Raw genomic sequence first — 22,393 nt, forward strand, 5'->3', positions numbered from 1 at the left:
CAGGCTGTCTCTTTTTTTATGACTGTAAACATAGATAGTGCTTTATTTTGTTAATAAGATAATGATGAGTAACTTAACCAGCACATTTCTCCTGTTTACACTTGGGGGATTTTTTTGTTTTCTGTTGGCATAATAAAGACAGACCATTTCAGAATCTGGCCCTTGTGCGGGGGAGGGAGGGAGGCTGGCCCAGGTCCAGAATTTCTACATGTGCCGCCAGCCCAGCCACCACTGCCCCCTTGTGGCGACACTGGGGAGCTTCGGGCCTGGGACCTGGGAGGCCAGGGAAGACCAGACCAAGCTTCTGGAGTGACTGCCACCACCCACAGAGCCTGCACTGCGAAGACACTGCCCCTGCCTCAAGGAGGTAAGCCAGACCCTCCGCAGATTGCCCACCCAGATCCTAAAAAAGGCAGTAGCGAGAGCACTGTAGGGAGTCAGGGAAACTTGGGTTCTCTCTAGAAGTAGCCACGTGGCCTTGGCAGAGGGTCCAGTGTCCCTTCTGGGCTTCATCATGCTCATCTGAAAACACCGAGGCTAAGCTTTACCCATAATTCTTGTCCCCTTGTGGAGAAGGAGCCCTTTGAAAATCTCATGAAAGCCGTGGGCCCTCATCCTGGGCTCGGGCCATCCACATGAGCCTTCTCCCATGTAGGAGGCCCCCAGGATACTGATTAATGAAGCAAGGGAGCTAGTGATGTGCTTCAGGGCTCTGCGACCTCAGGTTTTGAAGGAGGATTTCAAACATGTATCTGAGAGGACAGTCCATTGGACTTCAAAGGGCTGATAACCAACTTTCAAAGTGCATATTGATAATGATTGATAGGGTCAAAAATTAATCCCCTTAAGGTGGAATGGAGCAGCAAAGCTGAAGGGCAATTCCAATGGAAGTTAGATTTGGGTTGGATTAAGAGAGGTTGTGTGTTCACAACCAGGGAGGTGGTAGAAGTTAGATGTGGTTGATTCCGTCAAGGAATGAAGTCCTGGCCTTTTGATCTAGGGAGGGTCCTGCCTACTGGCCTTTGCTGGTTTTTCCCAGCCTACCTTCCCGGAGCTTTGGGTCTCCTCTCCTTGTCCTCACAACCCCCTGTCCTCTCCAGCCTCGCTGGCCACCCAGGGAAAGACACAGATGGTCCTCCGGAAGAGGAGCGTGGCTGACTGTGGCGCCTGCCCTCTAGCGGTCAGGGGGGAGAATTGCTCATCATCTTAACTTCCTCTGTCCTGGCCTCCCACCCTCCGGTCCACACCACCCCACATACTGTGTTCCTAACCAAATCAGGGCAGTCCGTCAGGACACTCCCAGCCTGGCTCCCCCTCACACCCTGCCTGCCAGTCCTGAGTTCGTCTCCCTTCCCTCTTCCCAAGTCCTCTGTGGCCTTAGGGGAGACTGAGGCCAATACTGTCCTCCTACTATAGGATCCCTTATCCTGCCCTCCTTCCAGCTGCTGGATTCACATGCCCCACATCCTCTTAGGATGGACAGAGCCCTCCACGAAGACCTCTGGTTGGAGCCCTGTCTCCCCGAGAGGCACCACAGGGTCAGGGAGGCCGGGAATAGAAGATGCTGGTCAGGACCAGGGAGGCTGGGGCGTGAGCCTCTGCTCTGTCTCCTACAAAGGCCGAGGGTCCGAGCTCCTGCTAGACCCTAAGGAAGGTCTGAGGGAGTGGAGCCCTGCCCTCCCCCCGGCGTTGCCACAGCCTGGCCCTTGGAACCAGGGGGCAGGGGTGCTGGTTAGTCCGGGGTGGCAGTGAAAGGACAGGACTCCAGGCTTTGAGGGGGAGGGGTGTCCTGAGCTCCCACCTGCCCACTCCCCTGGAGAACTGGAGCAATGAGGATGTTTTCTCCAAGGCAGTGAGATGGTACCTGCCAGCTTAAGTCCTTTGGTGCAGCTGGTGGCCAGGGCTGTAGGGGCACAGGATGGTACCCGGGGGGCCCTGTCCCAGCCAGCTCCTGCTCACCACTGCAAACCGTCTCCAACGCTGTGACATCAAGGCCCCAGGAGGCTGGGAACGAAGCTGCCTTCACAGTGGTTATTTCTGCCCTCAGCTCCAGAGGTGGCTCTGAGAGGAACAAGGAGGGTGGGCACTGCCATTTAGTTCACGAGAAGGCCCCATGCATGAGCACCTGACCCCGCGGTACCCCTCAGGGGCCCTACCTGCCCAGCCCTGGCACGGTCCCCAGGCCGGGGCACATCCTTCCCCGCGTCCTCCGTGACTACCCTTCCTGGGCTTGGGACGGCTGTGCCTGGGGGCCCGGCCCTACTGGATCACCGTGACCTTGAAGGCCCCAGCTGCTGGGGCCAGCTCCGCTCCAGCGGTTGCCATGGCATCCGGTACTTTTGTCGGCAAAAGCCAAACAGCCAGAGTCTACCTGGCAGGCAGCCACTGCTGTTGCCACTCTTAAGGGCACTGGGTACCTTCTGGGGGGCCGCGGAAGGAGTGCAGCCATAGCAACCTGGGCTGCTCAGAGGGGGCAGCCCCGCTCACCTCGGAGCTTCTCTCCCGCCCCTCCGGCCTTGTGAGAAAGCGACACCTCGGGTCCAGAAATCATCCTTGCGGGCTAGCCAGCAGGACAGCACCCTTCCCCCTCAACAGCTAGGAGCCAGCGGTGGCCCGGGAGGGAGTCTCGAGTGCTCCCCCTTCAGGGTCTCACTGCTCCACCCCCTGCCAGGAAGCCACAGCCTAGCTCCCTGGTAGCGGCACCCTCCTGGGGTCAACTTCTAGCCAGACGGTCAAAGGCAGAAGAGCAGGGAAACCAGCAGGCCAGGCCTCGGTGAGCCAGGCGCACGGAGACCGGGGTGGAAAGACCATGAAGAAGCAGGTTGCAGCACCCCCCGACCCCCACTGCGGGAGAACTAGTCATACCCGATACACCAGATCCTCACCATAGGCACTCAGACACCAGAGTGGTCCAGAAATGGCCATTTTAATGCAGAAAACCATGAGAATTTACAAATGAGTCACTTTTTGGGCCAGAGCCAGGAGGCCGTGAGGGCAGAGAGGAGGTGGCGGCCGTTGAGAAGCTGGGGCCATGAGCTCAGCACCTTCACGACCCCTCCGACCCAGGCCCTCGTGTGCCCGGGCGAGCCCTGGAGGTCCCCCGGCCCCTGCCCCTTAGCGCCCACTAATTTCCTAGTGGGAAGACCTTGGGTCAGCTTTAGGACAGAAGGTAGACAAATCTTGGAAATGAGGGCCTGGAGGGCACAAGGCAGGAGTCTGCTGGCTGCTGTTGGCCACCCCACCCGTTGCTACACCCCCTGGGGCCAAACACGAAGCAAAGCCGGGCTGTGGAGCCCCAGGACATCACCCCTCCCTTGCCTTCCCTCCTGGTGGGTGGCAGAGGGACCGAACACAAGCAACGGAGCAAAAAGGGTGAGGGAGGGGAGCACGGGTCCTGGGGCTGAGGTCTGGGAAGGGGCTGTTTGACTGGATCTGGCTTGGAGAAAGGGAGGGATCTCAGATGAGGCGGCTTGGGGGGGGAGCCGTCAAACCCAGTTCTAGACCATCCCCCCAAGCTATGTACATCCATCTGTCAGAGATGGCATGATGCTGGTTTGGGTTCAGCACCTCCCACGTGGGGCATGCAGGGGGAGATGGGCTGGAGGCTCAGGGCACTGGAGGTAGAAAGGAGCCCTCCCACCTTCCCCTTTCCCCTAAGCCAGGAAGGTCAAAGACACATCTAAGGCAGCCCAGATTCTAGCATGGCCCGAGGCCGTGAATACTGGGCTTCCCAAGGGGTGGTTGTGGTCCAGGCCCCCCGCCGACTACAGGCACTTCCCCAATCCCCCCACCCCACCACCCCCCAATCTGGCAAGGTGAAGGGGACCCCCCCAGAGCCGGGGCGTCTCAGCCCCTCCCAACAAAAGAATGTGGTCTCCAGCAGCTTCCACTGGGGGCAGGGGCGGAGCCTTCGCCCTGGACACCCACCTGTCCCCTCTCCCACCTTGTCCGAGGGCGCGGACCCCAGAGCAGAAGTGAACCCTGGAGCACAGGTCCTGCCAGGCATGGGTAGGGGAGAGATGGGGAAGCTGGTCACTTTGGCATCTCCAAGGCTGACACCTGGGGCTTCACCTTGAAGTACTGGTGGAATCGGATCACTGCGTACCTGCCAGGAGACCAGAGGGAGCCTGGAGTGAGAAGAAAAGCCACTGGGCCCCACTGGGGGCGCTCACACCACAAGGAAGTCTCACCAGCTCAACCCCAGGGCAGACGGATGTTTTGGTTTTTTTTACTTCAACTATTTTATTTTTCTTCTTAGATCAGACTAGAGCCGCTCTTCCCCAATTTTTTTTTTTTTAAGAGTTCAGCAGTGTTAAGTACATTTATATTGTTATGCAACAGATCTCTGGGACTTTCTCGTTTTGCAAAACTGAAACGCTGTACCCATGAAGCAGCAACTTCCCATATCCCCCTCCTCCCAGCCCCTGGCAACCACCCCTCCACTCTGTTTCTTTTTTAAATTTCAAGCAAACTCCGCCGCACAGGTGGGGCTCGAACACACAACGCTGAGATCAAGAGTCACAGGCTCTAGTGACTGAGCACCCCTAATTTATTATTAACTAATTTAGTTATTTCATGAAAGTGGAATCCTACGGTATCGATCTTTTGGGGACTGGCTTGTTTCCCTTTGAGGACATGGTACTAAGGTCATACGTTGTAGCACGTGACATGATTTCCTGTCTTTAAAAGGCTGAGCAATATTCCATCGTCGGTGCATACCACATTTTGTTTATCTACTCAGCCATCCACGGCTGCCTCCTGGCTATTGTGAATAATGCTATCAACATGGGCGTGCAGGTATCTCTTTGACACCCTGCTTTCCATTCTGGCCACGTACCCAGCGGTGAGAACGCTGGATTGCACAGGAACTCTATTTTTAACGTTTTAAGGAAGCACAGCATGGTTTTCTCCAGCAGCTGCAGTTCCCCCCAGAAGGGCCCAAGGGTTCCAATTTTCTGCGTTCTCACCAACACTGGTTTTCTGTTTGATAGCAGCTGTCCTGACGGGCGTGAGGTGACAGCTCACGGTGGCTGTGCTTTGCATTTCTCTAATTGTTGTGAACACTGTGAAGCCAGGTGGGGGGGAGGAAAGGGCAAGAAGACTGGCCCAGAATGGAGGACAAAAAGGACTCCCGGTCCTTGGGGACATCTGTTACCTTACACGGTGGAGCCAGCGGTCAAGATCCAAGTATGGTTTCAGTACAGACCCTAATACATCACGGAAGGAGGTCCGACAGCCCACACAGTAAGCGCTAAACCCTGAGTGACCTCACTGAGCCACCTCCACTCTCTGGAACTCTGTCCCCTCCGTTACGGAACGGACAGTTCCATTCAGCACCAGGCCCCGTGGCTACGAGCGCTGGCAGGAGAGCAGGGGCAGTAGAAGAGGTCGTAGGATGTAGTAGGAAAAGCAGTCTCCCACCAGGCACGAGGGGAGGGTTCGAGAACTTCCACTTTCAGAGTGGTACTCTCGGCTCACGTGTGACCTCACCGTGGTGACCTCACCGGCTACGGGCTGGCTGGAATGGGAGCAAGTTAGCAGACCAGAGGACGGGACTTTGGATGCTCTCTCTGGCCTGTTCTCTGCCCCCACGCCCTCGGCTCAAGCTTTTCCTTTCCCCCCACTCTCTGCCGCCCCAACTTGGCCCCTACACTCACCTGAGGAAATCAAAGTCGATGGTGGAGAACTGGTTCTGGATGAGGGCCCAGAGTGCCCAGAAGAAGTGAGATGCCTGGAAACAGACCAGAGTCAGTCAGCAGGGCAATCACCCACTGCTGTAACGGACCCCACGCAGCTAGAGGAAAGTCACTCTGGAAGACACGGAAGTAGGCTGCTGGCGGAGACACGATGGGGTCTCCCCAGCACAGGTCAGGGGAAAATCTTGGAGGTCAGGTCACTGGACAGCATTTGGGGGCTTCGCACCCTTGGGAAAAAGGTGGAGTCGATTCTACTGCCCCAGGAAGGGGTCGGCAGGGTGGTGCTTCCAGGGCCCTCGCTTGTCCCCCAGCCTGGATGACGCCATCCCTGGCTTCTCCCCTGCCCGGGGGAGTCTCCTGGGGTCTTCAAGGCCAAGGTATCCAGGATGAAATGAACCCCTGCACCAGATCACAGGCCCAGTCCCGTGATCATCAGGAAAGACCCCCTTAACTGTCCTTCACCCCTTTCCCTCTTCTGTCAGGAGGTGGGTTGGGTTGGAAAAGGAGTGATGTGTGAGCAAGAAGTCCTGTGTCTGGGCTTTGACTAAGCATTCAACTGCTCTCCTCAGGGCCAGAAGCACCCTCGGGGCCAGGCCACAGCAGTGACATTACTATCCCAGGCCAGGGCCCCCTACCCCCACCCCATGTCCTCTGGGGTTGGCTATATAGCCCCTCCCTCCGCTTTGCAGGACCTTCCATGGGTACAGACCAATTAACAAGTACAAATGATTACTAAAAAATGGTAGCAAGAGAAAGGCATAAGTGGAAGAGTTCAGAGGAAGAACCTGATGGAGAATGTTTTGTGCCAACGAGGGAAACAGGAGGCAATCCAAAATGACAGGTAAGATTCTACTTAAGCTCCACTGAGGTATTAGGAAACCCGGAGCAGTGGGCTTGTCTTCTTGCTTATGCAATGGCTGGCATTACTAAGCCTAGCTGGCAATCCCCTGGACACACGCCACGAGGACCTGGTACCCTGGATAAATGCCACTCAACATCAGCTCAGTACCGTGTGAGCAGGAAGAGCCTCACGGGAGAGGCTTACACAGAGTTCTGAGTCAGCAGAGGTAGTGAACAAGGAGGATTAGAACTGACATTCCTTATCTTCTCCAAAGGCAAAGAAAAAAAAAAAAAAAAACACAAGCATTTAACTGCAGCATGAAAGGCTAGAGAGAACTACTTCTCCAAAAGAGAGAACTGCTGAAATAGGAAGCTGGGATCTTTCTTGGAAGTCTTTCCTTAGGAAGAGGAGAAAGACCTGATGGGGTAGGGGAAAGCAGGGGACAGGGCATCTCGGTAAGATGGGGATGCCCAAGAGGGCGTCTAGGTGGGGTGCGGGATCATATGCTGGGGCCCCAGGACCTCACACCTAACCCCAGGCTCTGCTTCCTCTGCCACAGGCTGTGACAGGGTGGGAACCGCGGGTGGGCCCCTCCCTCCCCTGCCCTCTTCCGGGCTCAGGCACTCACCAGGGCAAACTTGTTGACTTGCACATAGAGCCTCTCCACCTCCCTGGGGGTCACGGCCATCCCCTTTTGAGCCTGTAGGTAGTAGCTCAGCCACTGCAGCTGGGTGTCCCGCCCAGGGTACCGGCAGTAATCGACCTCATTCACACCTGATGGGGAAGGGGCCGCAGGCGGTTGCTGGGGGATGGGCCCACCTGGGGGGTCCTCCAGCTCAGATGTTCCCTGCTCCCCTCAGCACCTCCGTGTGCTTTGCCCCCGAGGGGCTGTGCCCAGGAAGACAGCCTCTCGACCACCGAACTTGGCTAATGGGTGCAGCTTTCCGTGGGCTGAAGGAAAGCACAGAGACACCGTCTTGGGTGGGCCGGGGAACCCCCCCCCATCCCCACCCCCACCCAAGACAGCATCACTGTACCCGGTGCCCTTTACAGAACTAGGGCCCACAGGAGGTGCTCGGTCACAGCACCGCGTCTGCATCCTCATCTTCGGTCTGTTGCTAACTAACCTTGCACGAGACCTCCCCTCCCACTGGCCTAGGCCCCTTCCTTTTGGGCGTCTCAGACGCTGCTTCCTACACCAGTGCTGAGCTGGCCACCTAAAAACATCACCTAGAGAGCTTGGTAGAAACAGATTCCCAGGCATCTCTACCCCCGCCCCCCCCCCCCCCCCCCAATTCTCCAGAGGATTCGGAAATGCACCCAGACTTGGAACCAGATGGCTTCGATTCCTTCCGGTCCTGCCCTTCCTTGAGTCCTCAAGCTGCCAGCCCGATCTGCACCAGCCATGTCCTGGGCACGGTGGCAGAGGCCTTGGCTTCAGAGCTGGGACAGAAAGCGGCGGTTCGTTTAAGACAGGACCAGGACCCGGCCGCCTTCCCCATGGTCTCTTCCTCCCTCTCCTTTCCTTCTTGTCTTTCCCAAGCTTCTCTCCTATTCCTGAAGAAACACAGTCTCTGGGGCCCCAAGAGTATGGCTGGAAAAGAAGCTCCTTGCACGGTTGTAGAAACTAAGGCCCAGAGAGAAGAAACCTGCGCCGGTCACAGAGCCAGTTAGAGGTGAATTCAGGGTTGCAACTCTTCTCTCCTACTTTCAGTACTGGGTCTCCCTGCTCCCAAGAGCCCAGGAGCTCCCCGCCTGGCTCCCAGTCTCCTTCCCTGCCCTCCTCCTTCCCCCATGCTAGGATCTGCCTCCTTCATTCTCAACTTGGGAGCAGGATGCAATCTGGCCCTTTGGAGAAATTCCAGCTGGACTTTGCTCTGTGTGGTGGGTGAGGAGGGCTTAAAATGCTTAAGAGATCGCCCTTCTGGAAAGGCCAGTGGGTCTGGCAGCCGAACACTCACAGGCCCAGGGCCCTGCCGGTGCCAGCCTCTGCTCTGTGCCACACCCCACAGCGTAGCTGCTCTGCCCAGCTGAGGCCCCCTGGTCCCTTGGGTTTCCAGATGCAGCTGGTGGCCACCCCAGGGAGTCACAGCCTCAGGTGCAATCAGAGCTTGACAGACCTGGTCACCTGAGGTTATGGAAGGGACACGGTTGGCCAGGATTGGGCCCGGGAGTGGCTGAGGCTGGGCCAGGTGGCAGCTTTACAGCTGGCCTGGGTGTGCCTCACCTGTCCTAAGCCACAGGGGCTGAGCACACCATGCATCCCACACTGTCAGCCTGGTGATGTCCCTCCAGCCCCAGGGCCCAAGCTCCATCCACGAGTTGCCTCTTTAGCCCCAAACGGTTTAACAATTAAGCCCTCAAGCTGGCAAAACCTACCCCGCTCCCTTTACACAAATGATGCGATTGTACACACTGTGCCTTTACTGAACAATCGGCCACCCCTACGAAACACCCCCCGCCCCCGTCCTCCATTCCTGCGCCGGTCTCCCTTCGCCGCCAGAAGGCCTCCCTGCCTGACATCAGCAGCCGATGCCAATATGATGCTTAGCATGTGCTACTCTCGTGTGTGTATCTCACACTGATGCTACGAAGCAGGCACTAATAATAGCTCCACCTTACAGAGGCACAGAGAAGGTAAGTAACCTGCCCAAGGACCACACAGCGGGCAAGCAACAAAGCTAGGATTTGAACTTGGACAGTCAAGTGGCAGAGTGTATACTTTTAACTAGTTCCACCTAGATTATTCTCATCAGGCCACTAGCTCATTCTGCTCCTTATCCACAAGCAGGATCCTTATTCACAATTGTGCAACAGGAAGCTTGGGCAGGGAGGCAAGCAGAGACTATGGTTGTCCTGTGCTGGCCCAGCTGGCATGGGCTGTGTCTGCCCAGAGGAAGGAGTTGTTTTTGTGGGTTTTTTTAAGATTAAAAAAAATTTTTTTTAAGTAATCCTCTACACCCGATGTGGGGCTCAAACTCACAACCCCGAAATCCAGAGCCACGCGCTCCACTGACTGAGCCAGCAACGTGCCCCAGGGTTTTTTTCTAACTCACACGCCAAGCCGAGTATCCTCAGGGATCCCACAGAGGGCACATTTTCCTGATTTGTACCAAACTGCCATATGGGCTGGCAGGGGTCTGCTCTGTGTATGTGGGTCCGGCCCCCACCATGAGATCCGGAGCTCCCTCCAGGCAGGCTGTGCCTCCCCCAGACGAGTTGTGAGATTTGGGAGGACAGGGGCTGTTAAGCCTCCACCCAGCAAGTACACAACCCCCCCTCTCATGCTCAACCTGGACCTGGCCTTCCTTCATAAGGAAGGCAACTTGGACAAAGACCAAATGGTAATTAATACCCTTCTTACCTGCAAACTCATTGAAATGGTTGCCAATGTCAAAAGCTTGGTAGTTGTAGCCGGCGTATTCATAGTCAATGAACCGTACATGGCCTACAAGGTAGAAGAGAGGCGATAAAAGTTGGTCCCAGGAGACAGGGAAACAGGGCCAGGGCACGTTTCCACGGGCCTCTGGAATGCACCCACTGACTCTCACTGGCCTCTGCAGCAACCCGGCCTAACACACCCTCCTCGGCGGTAATCTTCTAAGCTGTTTCTTTGTCCATCTGCCCTCCCCCTACCTCTGGCTGTCCCTCTCACACAGGGGGACCCTCACGCTCTGCTCATCTAAAGGCATCTGTCCTCAGCATGGCTAAGGGCCAGAAATAAAGGTAAGTACTTCCTAGGGGTGGAGCTCTCATTAGGAACACAGGAAAGTTCTGGCTCCATGAAGGTTTGGGCCATCCAAGAGGTCCTTGGAACCCCAAAATGTGGTCAGAAGGAATAGCTCAGGTGTCCTAACACTGAGGACCTCTGCAAACCAGGATTTTGAGTTCTTTTTTGGCAGAGGTTTCTAAGGGGAAATTTGTTTTCCTTTTTTTTTAAATATTTATTTTTGAGGGAGAAAGAGCATGAGTGGGGGAGGGGCAGAGAGAGGCGGGGACAGAGGATCCCAAGTGGGCTCTTCGCTAACAGCAGAGAGCCCGATGCGGGGCTCAAACCCACGAACCACAAGACAATGACCTGAGCCGAAGTCAGATGCTTAACCAACAGAGCCATCCAGGCGCCCCCTTTTCTTAGATCACCTTGAGATCTAAACTAGAAGGTCTCTTTTTGCTTGTCCAAGTGCCAGTCTGAGGAACAGAACCCCGAAGGCGGCTGATCGATCAGCCTGAGCCCTGCTACTGTCCAAACAGACCCAGAGAACTGTACCTTTGGTGCTGTCATAGATGATGTTCTTGCAGAGCAGGTCATTGTGACAAAACACCACAGGGGAATCCAACTGGGACAGGTGCTCCTTCAGCCAGGCCAGCTCCCGTTCCAACACCTCCACCTTGGGGACATCTGCAGAAAGGCTGGGCAGTGGTAAGAAAGGTGGCCGGTGAGGGGAGGGCTGATAGGAGACAGGTAGGTACTTGGCCTCAAGAGCCCTGAGCTCTGGCCTTATCACTACCATTTACCGCAGAGGGGCCCTGGACAAATGGCTCACCCTTCAGACCCTCACTTTTGTCATCTGTAAAATGGCACTAGGGCTTCCTGATCTCCTGACTTCCTGTAGTTACCCTAAGAAGCTTATTAAAACATGGGCATAAGAACATTTCGCAAAGCATAGAAGTGCCTGAGCCCACGGCATCCCTGCTACTTTGTGGAAGGGATAGGAAGGTAAGGAAGGAGGCAGAGAGAGAGGACAGGAGGGGAGAATGAGCGTCCGCATTCAATGATTCCAGACCAAGACAACAAGGGCAGAGGGGAGAGCTGCAAACAGGCCTGTCTTAGCGTGCTAGAAGATTCCTAGAGGAAGGTGTAGCTCCCTAAAACTAGACGGTCTGTGGAGGCGTCACAGGGCCCTGTGGAGAGGCTGGCCCACTGGCATTCGAGGCGGCAGAGGTATGCCCTGGTATGTCCCCCTCCCTCTCCAGCGGCTGGTGTCACAGGGGGAAAGGACCAGAGAGCTCATAAAGCCTAGCTACTCAGCTCAGAGAGAGACCACTCAGGCCCACTTAAGAAAGCAAACGAACTGCGTCTTGGGCTCACTCCTATAAGACCAAGGGAACATTAGGGCCTTTCAACCCAGCACTCGCTCTGTAGCTCCCCAGCGACTCGTCCCTTCCGCCTGGAAGTATGAGCGTGTGCTTCCTCGACCCAGGCCAGACTGTGCATTCGTGGGCAACTTGAGGGCGGGAACAGAGATGATGGAGGTCACCCCTCCTCTGTGCCCTGCCCCGACCCGCAGCACATGACGCACCACTGCGGAAGGAAACACGCGTGGAGAAGTGAACGAATGGGTCGATCAGGGCTGGTAACAGAGGCCATGCCCTCACTGGTGAGGGCGCACCGTGCTGGGATGCTCTGAACTTTGGTCCCCAGGAAGCACACAGGTCTGTGCACACTGAAAAACCAAATAGTTAGCACAGCCCTTGAAACCCCAGAACCACCAGTGGGTGGAAGAGAGGAGGCTGGGGTTTTATCTCCTGTTCTATCTCCATGTATCTCCTGTTTGCTTTCTTATCCAGAGCGGCCAGAGTATGTGCAGGAGGAGGAGAATGGGATACGTCCTCCTGATCCTCCCCCCAAAGGAGGCCCCGTCACTCCCTCACCCGGTCCAGAGGCTGAAACATGGCAAAGAGCGTTTAGCAGGCATCCCCCTGTCCCCATGGAGAAGGACAAATGGCAGGCTTCAAGAAGGTCAAAACTAAAGAGGATCTTAGGCCTCTAGGCCAACTCTATGGGGAAACTGAGGCTCATGGAAAGACAGAGGCTCTCCAGCTTCCAGAAGTCTCTTGCACAGCTGAACCCTCTTCCTCCTCACCTAAGAAAGGCAACCCCCAGCCTATCCATGGATCCAAAGTCAAGTCGAACCTCCAAACCGTGAGGGCCTCGGTGCCCCTGTCAGAGGCTCTGCAAAGGCCCGGCAAAGGCCAGGAGAATCTGTTAATGGGGGGTGATCTGGGGGAGGCCTTCCTTTATCCTCACTGGAGTTTATCTGTGTTGACTGGTCTGCATAAGATGCGTTTCAATCTTGGCTCTCCTTAAGGAGATACCTTTTAAGATTTTTTTCCCTTGGTCCAAGACCATCTAAAGATAAGAATTAGGAGGCTTTCTTTGGTTGGCCAGGTCTCAGCCTGAAAAACATCTCTGACATCTAAGATACCTGCTGCCCAGGCTCTGACCTCTGCCTGACCCCCACCTTACCCACCCCAAGGCCACGCAGATGGTTACTGTGGGAACAATCCAGGCCTCCTATCTCCCTGGGCAGCCTCCCTTGGCCACCCCGCTTCCCTCCCCTGAGAACTTGAAACTCCCCCAGCTTTGCTACCTTCAGCCCGGACACCACTAGACTCTTTCAAGGCTGTGTGGTTGGCAGAACAGTAACGACCAGTGCATCACAGAAACCATCACACCTCAGGCAGACTGTCCCCTAGAGGCAGCAGGAGGGGGACGCAGGGGCTGCAGGGCCCCCAGGGAAGCCTGGGGGTTCCTCCTGATGAAAAAACTGCTCCCTGCCAAGTGTCCTCAGCTTTCAGGATCCGGGGGGGGAAAACGTACCCACAGTAGGCTATATGCTGGAGCTTCCTGGCCCATCACCTTTGCCCTGATAGCACTCAGCCCATCCAAATCTCCTCCTGATGCCCCCAAAGCAATGATTGCCACCCCCATTGTCCCAGCCACCCCAGACACCTCTATGCCCAACCAAATACCAAGGCTATCAAATCTATTCCAAGTCTCTGACTCACCCCCCATTTCCATCCCCCCCTCCCCCCCATGAAGCTGCCCCAGGGCAATGTTCCTAAAAATGTGGTTCCTTGATCCCCCCCCCCCCCCAGAATCACCCGAGGAACCTGGCAAAGGCAGAATTCTAGGGTCTAACGCAAGACCTCCCAGTCAATCACCAAGGTCAGCCAGGGCCGGGAACCTGCGTTTAGCAAGCACCCAGGGGAATGCTATGCTCAAACGTGGGGAGCCCTAGTTCCAGATCTTGCCCATTCAGTTTCAACACTCCCCGAGCTGGCCGCCCCCCTCAAGTCCCTATCCCTGCTTCCCCAAATCCCACCTGATGCTGTCCTTTACAACGTAGGAGGGCTTTCTTCCTAAACCACAGTCGTGGTCCCTGGCTCAATGACTTCCCGCTGCTAAATGAAATCCTGGCTCCTGAACCTGGCATGGAAGGGCCCTTCCAGACTAGCTCCAACCCACCTCTGCAGCCCCACCTCCCGTAGCCCTTCCCGATCCCTCCGGAAGGCCTGCTCCAACCACCCTCAGCCACTCGTCACCCATGAGCCAAGCATATTTCTCCATCTCCTCCAGCCCGAGTGGCCTCCCTTCCCAGCTCTGCCCGCTACCTCTGCCGAGAAAACTTGCCCCGGTTCTCCCACCCCCGCACGCATTATACACCCGGCCTTCTTTGGTAGCTATGCACAGGCAGGTCCTATGTACCCTTGCTCCTTCCTGAGGTTCCTAAGCTCCTTGAGGGCAGGGCCAATGTCACAGCCATGGTTTTCGTTGTTTTAAAATCCCCGTCAACGTTTGGGAAATGCAGGACTAAACCTGGGTTATTACCCTGTGACTGGAGCTCAAGAGCTCTGTCTTGTCCAGGTCACTGCTCAGTACTACCCGTGTGGGATAGGTCAGGCAGTTTAGGGCAGGCACCGTCCCCAAAAGAGGCTCTGAGAAGTTAAACAACTTGATTTGCCCGAGGTCAAAGGTACGACAAGAGCAAAGGTAGTTGGTCAGTTCTTCTCCAGGGACCACCCTGCTCCCAACAAGGTCACCCCTGAAGGTTACACGGTGACAGTACAGTCAAAGGAAGCTGAGGTGGCAAGGGTCATGCCCGAGCACCCAACCTGGACTCTAGCCCCTGAGCTGCCACTGACCTTGGACAAGCCCCATCCCCTTCTCCAGACCTCAGTTTTTCCATCTGTCAGATGAAAGTGGTGGGTTACGTGATCAGAGGGTCCTGTTGACTTAGACACCCCAGGATCCTGCTCTCCATGTGCTGTTTCAGTCCTGAGGGGGTAGGCGACTCTTGTCCCAGAGATAACATTTGGCATAGAAGGTCTGAACGTGGGCCATCCTGAACAAATAGTCCTAAAGCAGTGCTTGATAATCATTAAATGGGAGGATCCAGATAAAATCGTGCGTGTGTGTGTGTGTGTGTGTGTGTGTGTGACACATGATTGGGATCGGGTTAATTATTGTCCTGTCATCTTAGAGGAGGGAAGGAGATACCTTCCCCCCAAACCTCTTCTGTACCCTACTCCCATGAACCTCTGGAACAAGGGTGATGTTCAACCCAGCAGGGAACATGGAGGGATCAGAGACTCACTACTGCCTTTTCCTGGAGGGGGCAGGGGGGACACTCTTCTCTCCAACTCCCCATGCCTACTCCAGCACTCGAGGGTATGTTGGGGAGCCAGGTACCTGGAGGCTAAAAGGACTCCCAAGTTGCTGGCCAGAGAGCCTCCCTTGCTGTCTGGGAACCCTGTCTTAGCTGGGGAAAGGCAATGTTGGGGATGAGTGGAGCACCCCTTCCTTGGAAAGAGCAGGGAGGACACTACAAGCTGTCAGTTTGAATAAGGTGGGAAGCAGGGTCCCCAGAGGCACATGGGGACAAGAGACATCCAGGCAAGTAGCAGGAGTCTTGATGTCCCAAGGGCTTGTCAACTGATGAGCTGAGTTCTTCTGACTGATCATGAACTCAGCCTCACCCCGTTCTCAGAGGCTGGGTTCTCCCTACTGGTTGCTCAGGAGTCTGCTTAGGTAGAAAGGGCCCTGGGCTGGGAAACAGAACCCTGCCTGGGACGAGCCTGACACTGGGTAAAGCTCTGAGCCTCAGTTTCCTTTTAAGTAAAGGGGAAGACAGTCCCTAACCCCGGTCTCTACCGCAACCCAAAGACTCAAGGAGAAATGAACACTTAGGTGTAAAACTGGGGATCTGAGTTCCTGAGATCCGGTCAGTCGGCTCAGCTCTGCTTGGAGACAGAGCAGTCAGGACTGAAGCCCCTCAACCTCCTGGTGGGGGTCAGATGGAGCCTAAAGAACGGAGGCGGGATTGCATTAAGGCGGCAGAGACAGAAGCAGCCTCGAACCCTCCCAGCTCTTTGTACCTGGGGTTGATCTCGTTCTTCACGAGGGTGAAATAATTGTGCATCTTGTGCCAGAGGGTGGGCTTGGGCAGGCTGCCGTTGGCGTGGATGGTGTGAATCTTTGCCATTTCTAAGGCGATTAGCCTGCAGCAGAAAACAGGAGGGGTACAGTATCAGCATGGGGCAAGCCCATCCCAGCTCAGCCCCTCCTGACCAGAAAGGGGGCCTCCAGGGTCCGTGGTGGGGCTAGCCAGAGGGCCGAGTATGGAACTATCACAGATCCTTTAGGGGCTTTTGCTCCCGCAGAAGGCAAGTCTGGGCAGAAGGCATGAAAAGGAGATAAGGCCTTTGGCCCGGCAGCACCCTTTCCAGAACCAGAGCTGGGGCTGCCTCAGGGAGCGGGAAGGCAAAACAGTGGGCCGTTGGCCACAGGTCAATGACCCTGTCCACCCCCACCCAGGGTCACGTACCCACAGCAACCCCTGGGGACAGAGGGGTCACCTGGGGATGGGGGGAGCGGCCCTCCTCCCTCCTTGGACTCTGATCCATGCCCTGGGTGGGGGGAGGTGAATGCAGGGCACCGAGGGATCCGGGGGTGGTGATGCCAGGCAGGGAAGAAATGGCTGCCTCTTATCAGCCTGGCCAAGGTGGGGAGGGGTGGAGGCCGGCCCAGGGCAGCCCCTTCCTCTGCGGCGGGGAGTTGATGCTGGCGGCCGGGTGCCAAGGACGCAAAACAAACCAGCGTTCTATTTTCAAGTTCTCCTGTGGACATTATCCAAGGTCCCGGGAAAGAAGGAGGGGGCGGTGGGGAAGGCTGCTGGGAGAGGGTGGGGGTGGATGGAAGACTGACCGGTCAGAGAGGGAGGGCCTTGATAAGGACCCCAGCGTCTGAGGCCCTGCATCCCAGCTGGGCTCCCCCAGTCCTCTGCCAGCTCTCCCTTCTGGAGCCCCACCCCCCACCCGGCTGCCAAGCCTCCAACATTCAAGCTTCCTTCGCCTCTGCCTGTTGCTCGAATAATAATCACTGGGAAAGACAACAAAGGCATTGGCTGTTTGAAACCTTGTTACTGAGCTATTCCAGGGACACCCCTCCCCTTGCCAGGTCCTGGGAAGGGGCAGGCCATCACCCAACAGGATAACAGGGCAGTCTAGGGGCTCCTCCGGAAGCCCCCAAGGCTCCCACCTCCTAAAGGGTGGAGGGGGCAGGGGGCGTGGCAGCCACCGGGTGGGTGAGAGATGAAGGCTGTGCTTTCAGAGGCTAGAGGCCCTGGGGCAGGAGGGAGCCGGCCAGGGTTTAGGCAAGGCAGGGAAACAGACCTGAGACCCTAGCCTTCCCTTCCCAAAGGAAGATTCCGACTAGAGCCTGAACAGAGCCTTTCCTTGAATATCAATAGGGCTGTTGTCTGGAGAAGCAATGAGAGTAACCTCAACACTCAGCATTTTTATGCTGCAAAGCCCCAGCAGGCAGAGGTTAGGAGGTGGGGGTTCAGGAGAACATGGGGAAGTGGCTCCCAAAGGCCTTTCCCTCTTTGCCTCTTCCTCAGATACCCACCTTCACTCTAGAAAGATTGGAAAATCATCAAGGAAGAGCCTACCTCCTGCACCTATCCCAATTTCTGGCTCTCTCCCAAATGTAAGATTGTTACCGAACCTAAATCCATTTTCAATCTTCCTTACAGTGATCTTTGTCTCCACGAGAGAATGAGTCACGGCACCAGATTCACAGAGGTGGCCCGAGACTGGGAGTGATCTGGTGAGGACACAAGACTGAAGGAGAGCTGGGAGGATAGGGTGGGAGAAGCCAGGCCAGGATTCCCCAGGCCCTCACCCTGCTCTGACCTCCTATCTTCAGGCTGGGTGCTCAGCCGGAGCCTGAGACCACTGTGCAGGTCTGTATGTCCCCCTACCTACAGACAGACACGTACACATATAGATAAAACATACACCGGGATGTAAAGATCCCAGGGCCTGACCAGCCCCAGAGGCAGTGAGCACTGGAGGGGAAGGCATCTCAGAGTCCCTTCTAAGTCCCTTGAGGGCCTGCCAGGGGGTTCTCCACAAATAGGGCCAGGTGCGCTTACTTGGGGTTAACTGGGTAACAGGTGAGGAAGCACAGAAACTTCTTGGTCTAGTCCCTAGGTGGGTTTTTATTGTTTCCCCCTTGGTATTTGGAAGGCTCCTTCCCTTTGGGTGGGACGGGACTAATCTCAGAGATCCCAGGCAGACCTCTGTGATGTGCTGCTGTCCCCAGTATCAGGAGTCAACCTCACCCTGCCTGGGACCTTGCCGTAGTCTGAGCACTCTGCACGCGGGTGTGGCACAGGGGGGAGGAAAGTGGATACTGCCTCACATCCCTGCCCAGAATGGTTAGAGGAGAGAAAAGGCACTATGGGCTCCTCCTTGGTTCTCTCCCCTTCCAGACCCTACAGAGGCATCCACGGGCCTTGAAGGTTAAGTCCATTTCCTGGGTCCTACACATCCAGGCATTTAATGGGAGAGGCTCCCAGGGGGTCAAGGGTTCTTGTGAGCCTCTGTAAGGAAACCTCGGCAGCTTCCCAAACCTGCGTTCCCGCTCTGTCAGGGAACCCGGTAGAAGCTCAGACTAGGGGAGGGATGGTGTCTCTCTGGGCTGCTAAACCAGGCTCACCCTGGATACGGCCCATTCTCCTAGCATGCCTGAGCCCCTGGCAGGAGGGGAGGGGCAGGAAACCCTGGGCGCTCTGGGGATTTGGCTCAGATTTCATTTCCAAGGCTCCAAGATGTTTCCAGGTCAGACATGGGGTGGGCAGAGAGCTGAGGCATGAGGTCAGGAAGCAGAGCCCTGCTGCGCTTAGGGAACCAGGTCCTTTGGTCCCAGGTTCACCGAATTCTCACTTGCCGCCCCCAAGAAGCAGTCACCCGCGAAAATCCATGCAAAGCTACCGCCCCTCTCTGCAGAGCAATGCACAAAAACGCGCACACATTTTGCAGTTTCAGGAAGTTCACAGACCTTATGACTCAATCGCGGACTCCCCTCCACACCAAGGAAGCTGGCCAAGGATTTCAAAGCCCAAGGCGCGAGGAATAGTAGAAATGAAGGGTACCCGGGGGGCAACCTTCTCACCTGAAGAGCCGAGGCTCCCGGATGTGCTCGGGCCCCAGGGCCATGCCCCGCATGTACTCGTAGCACAGCCCGTTCTGGAAGGTGCAGTAGAGCTTGGGGGCGCAGCCATGTGCTCGCAGCAGCTGGAAGTTCCTGACCTCATTCTCCCGGTCCACCAGCAGCTCCGTCCGCTCCCCGTACACCCGGACCAGCACACAGTCCCCCATGTCCTCCTCCACGTAGCAGGCCACCAGCTTGTTGGTGATGCCATCGGTGAAGCGCTAGCAGGGGGAGAGGGGAGCGCAAGGGTGCATGGGGCAGGGTCTCTGCGCTTGCCCCAAGGCTCCCCAGCCCAGGTGCTCATTTGAATGATGTGAATGCCGAGCACAGCTGCACAGAAGCCCCCATCCTTCAGCCCTCTCACTTAAGCAAGAGCTCAGCATTGTTCCTTCTGTTCCTGATGCTTTACTCTGTCCTCGGTGCTTGGGGTACACTTAGGAGTTCGAGCACAAAACCAAAAAACAAAACCCAGGCCGCCTCACTTCTCCTGGGTCTGCCTCTAGTGGATGGGATTTGGCAGTGGAGGAACTCCCACACTCCTTGGTGGGTAGAAGCCCCCTCCCCCTATTTACTCCCCCATCCCTGAAAGAAACCTCTGTGGACCAGAATGTGGCCAGGGAGGGTCGGGAGCTGCCCGGGATGAGTACATTCCGACCCGGCTGCCTCTCTCCCGGGCGGAGGGCTGTCTGCTGCTCTCACCCCATCCAGCAGCGGAGGCACGGGAGGTACTGAAGTTGGCACCCACACCCACCCCAGGGCTTTGGTGGTCAGAGCTCCTTGGGGCCTCTGAGCTCCAAACCAGGAGAGACGGTAGGCCGTGGGCTGGGGAGAACAGACTCTCGGGGTAGGGTGACAAGAAGGAATGAACCATGGAATTTATGGGGCTTTAGAGGACACGTGAACCAATTCTAGGTGGGGAAAGTGAGGCGCAGGGAGAAGAGGGACTGGCTGGTAGCCTGTTCAATCTGTGCTGGAATTCACCTGGGACGTACCTGGTGGCTTGTGGGTCTTACAACCCAAGTGGGCCTTTTATTTTGAAAATGCTACCCACCCATCCCTTCCCCCAGGAGGTGTCAGCCTCTGCAGCTGGTCTGGGATCCTGGCCTTTCCCCATCCGGAAGACCTGCCCCTCCAGCACTGGCTGCAGGTGCCCAGCTCAGGACGCCTTCCTCCCTCCACAGGCGGCTCCCAGAGGGCCTGAGGGAGGGTGGGCAGGTGAAGACTCTTCAGAGGATGCAGATCAGCCGGGGAGTCTGCCTGAGGCTCCTCAGTGGGAGGCTCTGCCCACATCTGTGTCCCTGAGAATGTGCCCAGCTGGGGGTGGGGAGGCGCCCTGTGTGGGGGTGCTGAGCCGGAGCCTGGGGCGCTGGGGGCTCCGGGCTAGCCGGATTCTGCACGGTGGCTCCAGGGACCGGCAGGAACCGCTCAGAACCTGGAGACTTTGCTCCCACCGCCGGGTGGAGAAGGGGCAGGGATGTGTGTTTGTGTGGGGTGGGGGTGTGGGGGGATGTGGGGGGGGTGTCCCTTAAAAGTTCCTGCCTCCTCAGGTTTCAGTGCCGGCCGCGCGCGCTCCTCTGGGCAGCGAGGGGCACCCGCGCGCGGCGACAGGGGGTGGGGCCCTCGCGCGCAGCACGCTGACGGTGGGCAGGTGGACCTCCGGCAGCCCGCGAGCCCCGGGAGGAGGGGTGGGGGGGGGTGTGTGCGTGGGGACCGAGGGAGGTGGGAGCCTGGCTCTGCTTAGGGACCAGAACAGACGGAGCAAAATACATGCCCGGACCACCATTGCAACCCTGCCCTGCGCAGCAGCCGCGCGCCCCTGGAAGCGCCACCCGGAAGGATGCACGGACAGACGTCCACGCATCCCCGACAGGGCCCCAGCCCGGCCCCGCGCCCGCTCGGCTACCTTAGTCCGAACTTGCTCGGGCTTCCAATGTGGCCGCAGCTCCTGGATGAGGCGCAGGGCGCCCGGGAGGATGTCGTCCTGGTCCACGGATATGCCGAAGCAAGGGACGGCGGCGGCCCTCGGGGCGCCCGGCGGCTCCCGGCAGCCCGCGCCGGCCGCCGCCTTCTCCTCCATGCCCCATGAGCACTGCGGGCACGGCGCCTGCCGCCTCAGGTAAAAGGGCGAGCACGGCAGAGGAGCCGAAGGGGGCACAGCCATTCCCAGCAGCCCCACCCCCTCGGAGCCGCCGCGCGAGCGCTAGCCCCTGCGGGGGGGCCCGGCGCGGCGGTGGGAGTGGTAGAGGAGGGGCCAAGGGAAGTCCATGACTCAGGAGCCCGCTGCCCGCTCGGATCTGCGCCCGAAGCCGACCCGGGAACGCCGGGGCCCGCCGCGATTGTGACATCATCACGGGCGGCGGGCCGCGCGGGGCGGGGGCCCGGGAACGCCCCCCGCCCCGCCCCCGCCCCGGCCCGCGGGCCGCCGCGGACTCCGCGGCCGCCGCTACCTGGGGCGCGGGGCGGGGGGTGACGCCCTCGGGGAGGTCGTGACGCAGGAGGCGGGGCCTGGCTCGCCCCCCCCCCCCCGCCCCACCTCCCCTCCACCCGGGTCCCAGGCCCCGCCGCCGCCGGGGGGCTCGCTCTCCGGCCTCTGAGCCGGCGGGGTGGCCGGCCTCCTTCCTCCTGGCTCGGCGGGGGCCGCTCCCCCTGGGCAGCCTGGGGCAGGGCCTGGGAAGGCCTCTTCCTGCGCCCCTACTCCAGCCTGGAGGATGGAGATCCGGCTGCCGCCAAGAGGTCGGCTTGGACTCGCCCACTTGTGCCCTAGGTCCCTGTCCGCGGTCCCTGAAAAAGGAGTCCCCTGCTGCATCTCAAAGGCCCTTCCCTGCAGGAAGCCCCCCCAGGCAAATCCTCCCCCCCCCCCACGCATATACTCGAGGGAGAGGTGATGCATGTGGAGGGTGGGCGTGCCAATGGGAACCTCACTCATCTTCAGCCCAGGGGGGAGAACTCTCCTTGCCCCATCCAGGAAAGTGCCTACAGAGAGGGGGCCATTTTCCATTTCCCCAAGTTGTCCCTTCGGCCTCTTCAGAAACGTCTCAACCGCAAGGCCCCTATCATTATTGCTGTCCAGAATCCAGCTCTGCCCAGCCGAACTTCCAGACAGTGGAACCGTTCTGTATCCGTGCCGCCCAGTGCAGTGGCCACTAGCTACATGTGACCGTCCAGCACTTGAAATATGGCTAGTGTGACACTTAATTTTAACTTTAATGTAAATAGCTATATGTGGCTGTCATATTGGCCAGGCACAATGGGGAGATGACGGGGAGGCATGCCTCTTTAAGGTCATGGATCCCCAGGATGTCCAGTTGGAAAGGGCACTGACTCCGACTCCGGCTTTTTGCAGTAAGGAAATAAAGCCAGGCAGGCAAGAGAATTCAGAGAATGGGGGTGGGGGGGCCCAAGGCTCAGATCCAGGATTCCGAACACAGGCTCATGCTCTTGGCTTTGCACAGGGACATTGCAGACAGCTCCTGCCTTTGGGAATCTGCCCTGGAGGGGCCCTAGGGTCCCACACAAGGTCAAGAGGTTGCAATTCTAGAGGTATGACATTTGCCGGGGCCTGGCTGGGCCCTTCAG

At 57.6% G+C, this 22,393-nt stretch overlaps 1 protein-coding gene across 4 annotated transcripts; it reads right to left on the reverse strand.

The window, feature by feature from the left end:
* Positions 1–11: 11 nt before the first annotated feature.
* ETNK2 (ethanolamine kinase 2) lies at positions 12–21,181 on the reverse strand. Of its 4 annotated transcripts, XR_003965888.1 has the most exons (9): positions 20,721–21,176; positions 18,779–19,038; positions 15,697–15,819; positions 10,805–10,947; positions 9,902–9,985; positions 7,166–7,311; positions 5,658–5,731; positions 3,928–4,105; positions 12–2,061 (listed from the first exon to the last, which is right to left on the reverse strand). XR_003965888.1 is itself a non-coding variant. In XM_030302377.1 (8 exons), the coding sequence occupies exons 1-8, from the start codon at positions 20,976–20,978 to the stop codon at positions 4,033–4,035; spliced, it is 1,161 nt and encodes a 386-aa protein (XP_030158237.1). In that variant the 5' UTR covers positions 20,979–21,176; the 3' UTR covers positions 2,908–4,032. The 4 variants fall into 4 exon arrangements, 3 of the variants coding, with proteins under 3 accessions (XP_030158237.1, XP_030158238.1, XP_030158239.1); XM_030302377.1 differs by lacking the exon at positions 12–2,061 and having other exon boundaries at positions 2,908–4,105; XM_030302378.1 differs by lacking the exons at positions 12–2,061; positions 15,697–15,819 and having other exon boundaries at positions 2,908–4,105; positions 20,721–21,181.
* Positions 21,182–22,393: the final 1,212 nt, after the last annotated feature.

This window comes from Lynx canadensis, chromosome F1 (assembly GCF_007474595.2).
Source record: "Lynx canadensis isolate LIC74 chromosome F1, mLynCan4.pri.v2, whole genome shotgun sequence".
NCBI lineage: Eukaryota > Metazoa > Chordata > Mammalia > Carnivora > Felidae > Lynx > Lynx canadensis.